A 10,929-nucleotide genomic window follows, 5' to 3' on the forward strand; every position below is an offset into this window, starting at 1 on the left:
TGTCCAGTCAGTCTGTGTATTCTGAAACTATAGAAAGGCCACAACCCAGCCACGTGTCCCTGAGACTCACCTTCCTCACCTGTCACATGGAAGATGAAGATCCACTTCACAGGGTTACTAACAATACGAGTTACTTCACAGGCTTTGTAAATGTAAGTGTTTTTTCTCAGATTGTAGAAAAGTCATGGCATCTGCATCATCACATATGAAAACAGAATCTGGTAGAGGTTCTGGAGAGACAGCCAGGTAAAGTGCTTGCCTTGTGAACAACAAGCCCTGAGCCCAGTCCCTAGATGAAAAGCCAGCTGTGTTGGTGTAAGTTGGAATCCCTGTTCTGAGGAGGTAGGAACAGGAGGATCCCTTGACTCACTGGCCAGCCAGTCCAGGCTCCTTGGAGAGCCCCAGACCAGAGAAAGACCCATTCTTTTTTTTTTTTTTTTTGGTTTTTCGAGACAGGGTTTCTCTGTATAGCCCTGGCTGTCCTGGAACTCACTCTGTAGACCAGGCTGGCCTGGAACTCAGAAATCCGCCTGCCTCTGCCTCCCAAGCGCTGGGATTAAAGGCGTGCGCCACCGCCTGGCGAAAGACCCATTCTTAAAAAAACAAGATGGGTGGTGATTGAGGATCAACAGCTGTGGTTGTCTTATGGCTCCACCGGCATAAACATGCACCTACACAGGAAAAAAAAAGTCTCATGGAAACAAGATGAATCAGCTTGAAAGGTGCACGGGGCTAACACTTTCAATCTGTTTGCAGGTTTAGCTTAGGAACCAGTGAGGAGCGCTTACTTCACAAACCATTAGAGTTGGAATTTAAACAGTTCTTGCAAATAAAAGTAAAGAAATTGTAGCCTTCAAATTTAGTTCTGCAAACATTTACTGAGCATGCAATGAACAAAAGACTGTCCCTGTCCTCAAGGAGACCTAAGGCCAAGAGGGAAACAAATAAGGTCCTAGGCTGGAGAGGTGGCTCAGTGGTTAGAGCACTGGCTGCTCTTGCAGAAGACCTGGCTGGGTTCAGTTCCCATCCCCTACATGGCTATCTGTAACTCCAGTTCCAGGAAGTGTTAGCACCCTCTTCTGTCCTCTGTGAGCACTGCATGCATGTAGTGCACAGACTTAATGTGGAGCTGCCTCAGAGCTCCCTTGGTTTAGGAGACAGGGCAGTCTCCTAAAAATACACTTAAAAATCTCTTTAAAAATACATTGGAAAATGCTAGGTGGAATTCTGGTTTATACAAAGGATGGTGGAAGTCCTGCAGAGACTTGGGAGGTGATATATGTCAAGAGCCCTGGCCACACAGGGAAAGCAGGGATTTTTGGCCAAGACAGTTTTAATCAAACGAGAGGAAGGATGAGTAGAAAGTGTGTGAAAAGGAGAGGAGGTGGTGTTCAGAGGATGAGGGTGGATCTCAGTATGGGTGTGGGGTGTTGTGACATGGGATAGTGCAGAAGCAAGCTGGGTCACATGCTTGCCTGATTATTTCCCTATGAGCAACAGTTGCTGGAAAAGATAAGATCTGTTTTAGAAACATCCTTCTCAGCACATCGTGGAACCTGGGAAGGAGGAAGGGAAGAAAGATCAGAGGTGGAAACCCAGCCAGGGTGTGGGGAGCATGACATAGCCTTCTGCCATGCTGTGGAGTGAGAACTGACTGTAAGGTGTCACTATACCACACGCAACTGTCGGTCGGCCGGCTCAGTTTAAAATTTAAGACTTTATTTATAGTCTGATTTTCTTCCCATTCCCTTCATTACATATAAAAACATCATCAGGCTTGTCACTGAGTAAAATACTAGGAAAAGTGAAAACCACATATTCTAAAAGGTACTTCTGTTCAAGGATTTTTCATTCCATTAGTAGAGCCTTGACAGGCTCTTAAAACATCTGTCAGATACAGGAGGAACTAGAAATGCCAGAAACATTACTTCCATATCAGTGATTATTCCGAATAAAAGTTCCTCATTATGCCTTCAAAATCCCTGAGAGGCTAGCAAGCCCATTGTGCAGACAGACTGAGGTCAGAACTCCTTACTCTGCACATGGGAGACTGGAGCATGTCAGTGAAGTTATTGCTTTAAGTTTTAGCAAGGTCGCAAGCCTTCCTTGGCTCTCCACAGTGTTTCTCTGGTCCATGGAGAACTGAGGACGGTACTGGGGCCTGTTCCTTGAAGAATACAGTGCTGCTGGGTGGCCTCTGAAGCAGCAGAGCTGGGTGCTTCCTCCCGACTCACTTGGTTTAGGAGACAGGGTTTTGTCCCATGGATTGCTAATGAAATGCTGATTGTGGAGTTTGCATTCTTCGGGAGTCGTGCCTAGGGATGTGTGCATTGCTGCTGACTGTCCCTAGTCTGATGTGTGCTCACTGGGCTCTTCATGGATGAGGAGTGTGTAGCTTCCCTCTTCCCAGCCAATGCCCTTGACGCCACTAAAATCAAGAATTTGGAATGGGTTAAGAGATACATAAGTTACCAAGATTCTGTCTTTCCCACCCATACATGGCTTTTAATAAATTATACAAATTCATGTAACAGGTATATCCTGGCATCTTGAACCCCACTGATTTGTTATATATAGTGTTCTAAAACTTAATAAAATAAAGTCCTTGAGGTTTTTCTCTCTCTTACACCCCTAAGATACTCAGTTGTTATGCTGTGGAATCTTAGAGTCCCATAAAATGACTCCCCTATGTCTGTGACCTAAAATCACCACCCCCTACTAGTTCTCAACAGCCAATGGCACTGTCTCATTTTAAGTTCTCAAATCATTGGCAGGTGTATTCATGACAGATAATTCTTGAGAAAAGCATCCTTTGAAGCAAAATGTCAAAGAGCCTTTGTCACTTTGCTGGTAGAGGTAGATGATTCATTTAACCCAGTTGCTCTTTGATACAGTGATGAGAGAGCTACCTACCATAAACTGATGGCTGGGAGGACCAGGAGGCCAGCGGACAGCAGAAAGATGAAGCCAGGGTACCAGGCAACAGTCGCTGAATAAATCCCACTATACGCAGAAGTTGAAGTGACTCCAGCAAGCGTTTCTAAGAAAGCTATACAAGCAAACAATGTACCTGTTTGGGGCCGAGGAGTGGAGGGTGAAGGAAAAGGAAAAAGCTGAATTACAAAATAGTCAAAAGTGAACAGAGAGAACTTACTCACTGAAAACAGCAACAGGCCATGACTTGGCGAATGAAAGCCATCCTCTCAATATTGAGAAGGCGCTGGGGATATGTATGACTCAGGTGTCAGAGCACTTGTCTAGCATGGAAGAAGCCAGCACAGCACAAGCCAGGTGTGGTGGCACACGCTCCTATGGTGCTCAGGAGGATCAGAAATTCAAGGTTATTCTTGAGAGCCTGTCTCAACAACAACTCCGTGTTCCCCTCCCCCATCAAAGTCACTGATAAATATTGCAGGTGAACAGTGTGAGCCAAGGTGCTCCCTGTGGACCTGTTGGGAGAGATGTTGAAAACTCCAAATAGCTGAGCTCTGATGTCTGCAGGGGAAAGTTTACAAAGGTACCAGTAGCTGACTCATTTGGAGACTGCAGTGTCTTCCATCCCAGCCTCAAGCTACCCCTTCCCATTAGACAGAAATCTAGCCACAGATAGAAACTCCTGTGTGGACATTTACGTATCTCCTGTCAGAGCTCCAGCTCTGTCAATTCCACGAACACATCTGTTCTGCTTCTGTGAGGTCCTTGGGGCCCAGCTGTCCTGGTGCATGGTAGCCATTTAATAAGCATGTGTTAAGCCGGGCAGTGGTGGCGCACGCTTTTAATCCCAGCACTTGAGAGGCAGAGGTAGGTGGATTTCTGAGTTCGAGGACAGCCTGGTCTACAGAGTGAGTTCTAGGACAGCCAGCGCTACACAGAGAAACCCTGTCTTGAAAAACCAACCAACCAAACAAACAAACAAAACAATAAAAAACAAAACAAGACAAAAAACAAAATGTGTTAAGTGAATAAAGGTTTAACTCAGGACTCTGCTCATCAGTCACCCAGGAACATGTAGATGTGCTTGCCTTTGTGATTTATGGTGATACACAAAGTTGGTTTAACTGGCTTTCCTACTTGCTTAGTTACAGTATTTTGTTTGTGTTTGTTGCTATTCCCGGGAATAGCTCCACAGTACAAAAATCTGACTGTAAAGTGCTGGCTCTGATACGTAAGGGAATCCATCCATTCTCTAAGGTAAATAGATCAGGCTGGGTACCATCTGTCTGCTACAATATGCTATTACACAATAGCACTGGCTTGTTGCGTGACTTCTCTGGGCAATCCAACGTGTTGAATAGTTGTGGGCATAAGCTGAATCAAATACATCCAGAGTGAGTATAGACTTTAAAAAGAAAAAAAATCAAGCAGGCTGGAGAGATGGCTCCATGGTTAGAAGCACCAGCTGCTCTTTCAGGGGTCCTGAGTTCAAGTCCCAGCACCCACATGGTGGCTCACAACCATCGACAACAGTAGTCTCATGGGACCAGATGGCTTCTTTTGGTATACAGATAGATGTGACTGCAGATAAAACATGTACATAAAATAAATGAATCTTTTAAAAGAATTATAAAGAAAATCAAGCAACTCAGAAATCAGAACTTATAGTGTTCTGATTTATACTCACTGTGAGTTTGTGAGTTTCCCCAAAGCAAGACAGCAAGTCTAGGTCAGAAGACTTAAAAACAGGGATTTTCAGAAACATTACCAAAATGCTATTTTCTCTCCCTTCTGGTTTCTGAAGCATGTGTTCTCCCACTGAGCTATGCCCCAGGCTCTGAACACTCAGATTTCGGCTAGCAGAGAGTGGCTGCACCTGGTGGCCTCTGTGGCCTGTCCCCTCTCCTTTGATTACTCTAAAGTTTATCATATTTTCACAAAGTGATCATTTATTTTTTTAAAAAAAGTCAAGTATTGGGACTATATTGAGATATTGGCCACTATCTAAAATACTTCTTAGTTCAGGGATAGGAACAAAATAATTATTACAATTATTCTTTTTAGATTTATTTATTTTATGTATATCAATGTTTAGCCTGCGGCTGAGTATGCACCACATGCGTGCTGGTGCCCGTGGTAGACAGAAGAAGGTATTAGAACCTCTGGAACTCGAGTTACTATAGATAGTTCTAAGTCACCATTGGGGTGCTGAGGCAGAATCCACATCTGACAAGAGCAGCTAGTACACTCAACCACTCAACCACGGAGCCATCTCTCGGCCCCTTAACTAAATTATTTTTCTTTGGTTGTTATTCCTTTGGTATCCCATCAGAGAAACCACTGTGGAAGTCAAGAACGCAGGTCTGTTTGTCCATGGCACCTTTATAAATTTTCTGTTTCGAAGTGCTCTCTAGATAACTGTGGGGTTTTGTTTGTTTGTTTGTTTTTGGCTTTTCGAGACAGGGTTTCTCTGTATAGCCCTGGCTGTCCTGGAACTCACTCTGCAGACCAGGCTGCCCTTGAACGCAGAAATCCGCCTGTCTCTGCCTCCCAAGTGCTGGGATTAAAGGCGTGTGCCACCACTGCCTGGCTCACTGCGGTGGTTTGAATATGCTTGGCCCCTGGGAAGTGGCACTAGTAGGTGTGGCCTTATTGGAATAGGTATGGCCTTGTGGGAGGAAATATTTTATTGTATAGGCCAGCTTTGAGGTCTCCTAGTGCTCAGGCTCCACCCAATGTGGAATGAGAGTCTCTGCCAGGCTGCCTTCTAATCAAGATGTAGACCTCTCAGCTCCTCCTCCAGCACCATGTCTGCTGGCACACTGCCATGCTCCCACCATGATGATAAAGGACTAAACCTCTGAAACCGTAAGCCATCCCCAATTAAATATTTTATTTATAAGAGTTGCCTTGGTAGTGTCTCTTCACAGCAATAAAACCCTAACTAAGACAAGATCCATCACAACACAGTCTATGAAGGCCTTCGAGGAAGGCAAAGTTTCAGTTTGTGAGTGGCCAAGAACCAGTTGTTATATTTTAAACCTGAGTGAAGTATGCAGTCTTCCCTGGCATTGACTGAACAGACACAAACGCAAGTGCGCTGTTAGGAGTGTTTCATGAATACTCTGTAAGGACATTCGTTCAAGGCTCAAATACAAGGCAGGAAATGTATCTAAGTCTGATGGTCTTCATAGAGTATCGAGGGAGGACAGCGCCATAGACGCCAGCACCATTGACACCAGTACCCTCTTAGGGCTTTTCTTATCTACCCCATGTGGCGATTCTGTACCTGCACCTCCACTGGTCTAGTCTTCTGTGCTCCCATCTGCCACTGGGGACTTCCCCGATGGCCACCTTGCACTCGGTCAGAGGAAAGAAGCAGCCTGGTGTTATGGTGCTTCTTCTCTGGACCCCTCTCTCTGGGCCGTATTACATTCTGGGCTTGAACCAGCTTAGTGTTTCCAACTCGGCATCAGATTAAAATCCAGAAGAAAACATTTCTGGGGCCCAAGGCAAGAATGTAACTGAAGGTTACCATCACCTTTTAAGCATGGATGGCCCCCCATAAACGTGGGCTTCAACGTCTGAAGGTTCCGCCAACTACCCATCAAACCTATAGTTAGGCTCTAAACACGCAAGACATTTTTTTTCTTGTCATTATTCCATAAGCATCGGTAAACAGTAAAATGACTATTTAAATATTTATATCATCTTATGTATTGCAGGTCATCTGGAGATGGAGAAAACCTAAGGTTATGTATAAATTATATGCAAATACTACCCAGCTTAAAATTTGCTTAATTATTTTCATGAATTTTTAGTCAATGTGCAAAATAATAAGTTTGGCTGAAATTTTCATTTGTATGCCACTATTTTTTAACTTAAAATAAAAACCCCACTAAGGGTAAAGTATGTTGTATCTCTATACTGTGGAAGGCCAGATGCAATAGATGGAAACCCAGAATTCCCAGGCTTTCCAAGAAACTAGAAACTAGAAACTAGACAGCAATGAGTGAGCTGTCCAAAGCCTACCCCATTTGGCTTCCCCTGAATGTCCAGCTCAGAAGGGATCACTCACATGCAGGTGGCGACACCTTTGTACAACTCCAAAGTCAGGACAGAACTGCCTATGAGGAGTCCCCACTGGTTCCCACTTTGGTGGAGAGGGAGTACATGGAGGCTGGGCACAGTCCATGGAAGAGGATCATCCAGGCACTCAGTAGACATGACCCAGAGTGGCCCTGGTAGCCAGACTGCAGCTAGAGAGGGTAGGGGAGCTGAAAGTCCATAGTGGGGAGAACCTTGACTCCAAGGTCTCTTTTCTTCTTCTGGCTGAGACAAGGCCAGAGAAGCCTTCTAAAGCAGGGTCCCCAAGCAGGGCCCCTCTGCCTGAGTGTAAGCCAGCTTCTAACAAAGCTAGGCGCTTCCTTCAAAACGAGGCCCTGGCAGAAAGGGAGTTGTAGGCTACTCAGAGGCTTTGAGCATTGATTGCAATGAGTGAAGTTGTACATCTGTTATACACTTTAAAGTAAACTCACCTTGCTCAGTCGAGTGGACCACCTTTGACAGCATGGACCTCAGGATGGAGAGTGGCATGATGGTGAAAAAGAATGGTATCCTGACTGTGAGAGAAACAAATGATACAGTCAGATCAGGCTGAGTCGGGATGCTCACTCACCTAGAGCAAATCAGGCTGAGCCGGGATGCTCTCCTGCCTAGACACTTCCTCCCTGACTCACTGCAGCTGAAGATCCAGCTAGCTGCAGTTTCCCTAATAGATTAACAGACTACTGGCCAGTCATCTGAGGCTTACTTTATTCCAGAACTCTGGTTTTGGTCCTACATAGTACTCATGGATGTTTTGGTACAGGTGTATTCAGTCTGCCTGTTTGGTCCAGATGAGACCCATCTGCCTATTTTTCTAATGATGTAATAACTTATTTAGTAAGTTTTAACTACTAATTAGCTTTTATCCACTTAAAAAATATTATTTTCATTTTTAGAGTGTGTGTGTGTGTATGTATGTATGTATGTATGTATGTATGTTCGTTCCATGTATATGCCTGTGGGGGCAGAAAAGGGTGCTAGGTCCCCGGGATCAGGTGGTCATGAGCCTGGGAACTGAGCTCAGGTCCTCCGTAAGAGCAATACCTGCTCTTAACTGATGAGCTATCCCTCCAGCTCCTTTTATGTGTTTTTTTTTTATTCTTAGGACTGGTATTCTTGGGGCTTTTATCCCCTTACTCTAAGGATTCCTTTATAGGGAAGCTGTCTCTTTATTGTCTTGTTGGTTCATTTTTTTGGCTGGAAACTGAACACAATTGACTCTGCTCTTAAATTGTGTGTGTGTGTGTGTGTGGTTTTTTTGTCTGTCTGTATTGACAGAAGGTTTCACTATACAGTCCTGGCTAATCTGGAATTTACTGTGTGGACCAGACTAACCTCAAAATCACATGGACCCTCCAACCCTTACATCTGCCCCCCTCCCCAATTCTGGGATTAAATGTGTGCTCCATCACAAGCAGCTTTAAACGATGCTTCTTAATAGAATCATTTTTAGTCATATCACCAAATAATGGTATTTACTTTTGCAAATAACATATTTACATTTTCCAGAGTATTTATATGCATATGTTGATTTAATACAGTCTTGATACTCTTGGTGAAACAGGGGTATAGCTCCCACTGTCTAAAAGCCACTGTGCTAAGTGCTTCCTAGTTTCCAGTGCTAAGTGCTTAGTGACTCACTGTAAAATCCTCGGAATGGAGTATGCCTGTGCCCCTCAAAGGAAGGACTCAGAGGGACAAACATGCCAAGGTTACCCAGCGATGTAGGAGAAAGTCCAGTCTAATTCTGATTCTTCAAACTGTGTCTCTGGCAAGTGGCAAGGACGTAATACCTTTGTGGTAGAAACAACTGACTTGGACCCAAGATTCTCTATTACAGCATTCGAAGGAACACTTGTTTCAGTGGAAGCTACACTCAGGGAGTGAATCACTCACAAAAAAATGTCCCTCAACATATTTTTGACAAATACACAAATTTGGAAAATTGTGTTGATTCTGAGTATGTGTCATATCTTGGTAAATCTGGCATTCTGATTGTTGACTATGGCAAGCTAGCTGTTTACTTGAAATAGAAAAGGTTCATAGAGAGTGATGTATTGAGTGTAAACCCCTCCTCCTAACAGACTGAATTCATTTTCCATAAAAGAATCAGACACATTTTGTAACTTACCTAAAAGCATCATCAGAGTGGTCCTGGTGAAAGCAGCCAGCACCATCCCCACCATGGTGGTGAAAATGCCAATAAAGGCGATGTGAATATCCTTCAAACAGTAAGAAAATAGCCAGATGCCTAGGAAACTACTCAAAAAGGAGACACTGCCCAAAGCTGAGCCATAACCAATATAGACCTCATTCCAGCAGAGCGGAGGGCCCAGCTCATAAAGCGTAAAAATTGGGGAGATGCCAATTATCACACAAAAATAGATGACAAGGGTAAAAATCAGCAGACAAAGCAAAGACCGCCGCTTACTGGAACCATTTTTAAAAAGCATGTAAGTCTGGTAAAGTAGGTCCTTGAGGCCTTCAGTACAGGACATAGTGACAATCTGAGATGAGGACTCCTTTATAGGATCACTGAGGAAAAATAAAATGTAGGCCAGGTTGACTATAATAACTACAGCAATAATGAAATAGGACCACACAAAACCTAGTTCTCGGATAAAATAGCCAGACGACAGGCCTGTTAGCCCAGTAACGACTCCAAGCATAAAATCCAGGATGGCTATCCGAATGATTCTGTGCTTGTATTCTTCCTGCTGATCCACGATGTAGGCGAAGCAAGCTCCCCAGAATGTGGTGTAATTCCCAAAGAGGGCACCAATAAAGGTGGATGCTATCAGAAGCTGGAGAGGAAGGTCAAAGTAGGACATCACGCACAGCCAAGAGTTGGTTCCCAGAGAGCCAAGAGATGACAGAACCATGGGAAGTTTCCGTCCGTGGTTGTCACTGCTTGCTAAAAGCATGAAGGTAGACACAAGACCGGGAATTAAGCCACTCATTTCCACCTGCAGGCTGAAGAAAGATGCCTTTTTTTGAACTTCCTGCAAGGACAAAGACAAAGGGTTGACAGATACTATGACCGTAAAGAGACTGCAATGTTGCTCCTGGTTATGAGTGGGAGGCCTCGGGTATGTGAGGGGACAGTACCAATTAAGTTTTCATGCAGTTCATAAAGCACATGTTAGAAGGTAACACACCCATGCTTCATCATGAAACACACACACCACACAGGGTAGAGACACAAAGCTACAAAGAGAAAAATGTATGCCTTGGTGTGTCTGTCTACATAAAGGACATGTGCATGTCACAGACTCTGGTGCTGGCAATAGAACTACCATTCTATTCTCCACTCTCACCCCATCCCATCCCACCCCCATGAACCATTTGCACTGAGACATCATTGTGACTCCTGTTCTACACCCTGAGTGATGATGGCCCATGAGGTGATGTGTCTTCTTGCCTAGGCTACGGGAGCAAAGCAAACACATATGCTTCAAATATATTTGCTCTGGCGTCTCTAACTAAGCAGACCCCTGCCCCCTTTTAATCTTTGTGTTCACTGACAGAACTCATGAGAATACATTCCTTCATTTACTGTAGAAGCAATGAGATAGATCAAGAAGAGTCTTGCATTGCTTAAGAGAGTTGCAGCCATGGATGGAGAATACAATGACAATAGACAAGAGGCCATGTGTACGCAAGGACACACACTTTGGGAGCTGTGACAGTCACTATGGCAGCCATTTGATGGGAAGAAGTTGAGGCTATTTAAAGACATTATGTGGGGCTGGGGAGACGGCTTGGTGGTGAGAAGCGCTGGCTGTTCTTGCAGAGGATCCTGGTTTGACTCCCATCACCCACACCGTGATACATAACTTTCTGTAACTCCACTTCTAGGGGATCCAGCATCTTTTTTTTTTTTTTTTT

The 10,929-nt window shown here is 44.3% G+C and overlaps 1 protein-coding gene across 2 annotated transcripts in view; it reads right to left on the reverse strand.

Annotated features, from left to right (window-relative positions):
- Positions 1 to 1,698: 1,698 nt before the first annotated feature.
- Positions 1,699 to 10,929, reverse strand: part of Slc46a3 (solute carrier family 46 member 3) — a 14,963-nt gene continuing 5,732 nt past the window's right edge. For both annotated transcript variants that reach the window (XM_031338771.1, XM_031338770.1), the window contains 4 exons: positions 9,173 to 10,043; positions 7,473 to 7,556; positions 2,914 to 3,070; positions 1,699 to 2,428 (listed from right to left, as the gene is read on the reverse strand). In XM_031338771.1, the coding sequence (XP_031194631.1) occupies positions 2,347 to 2,428; positions 2,914 to 3,070; positions 7,473 to 7,556; positions 9,173 to 10,043 (1,194 nt within the window). In that variant the 3' untranslated portion in view covers positions 1,699 to 2,346. The remainder of the gene's footprint in view (positions 2,429 to 2,913; positions 3,071 to 7,472; positions 7,557 to 9,172; positions 10,044 to 10,929) is intronic.

The sequence above is a fragment of the Mastomys coucha genome, unplaced genomic scaffold, assembly GCF_008632895.1.
Source record: "Mastomys coucha isolate ucsf_1 unplaced genomic scaffold, UCSF_Mcou_1 pScaffold22, whole genome shotgun sequence".
Taxonomy (NCBI): domain Eukaryota; kingdom Metazoa; phylum Chordata; class Mammalia; order Rodentia; family Muridae; genus Mastomys; species Mastomys coucha.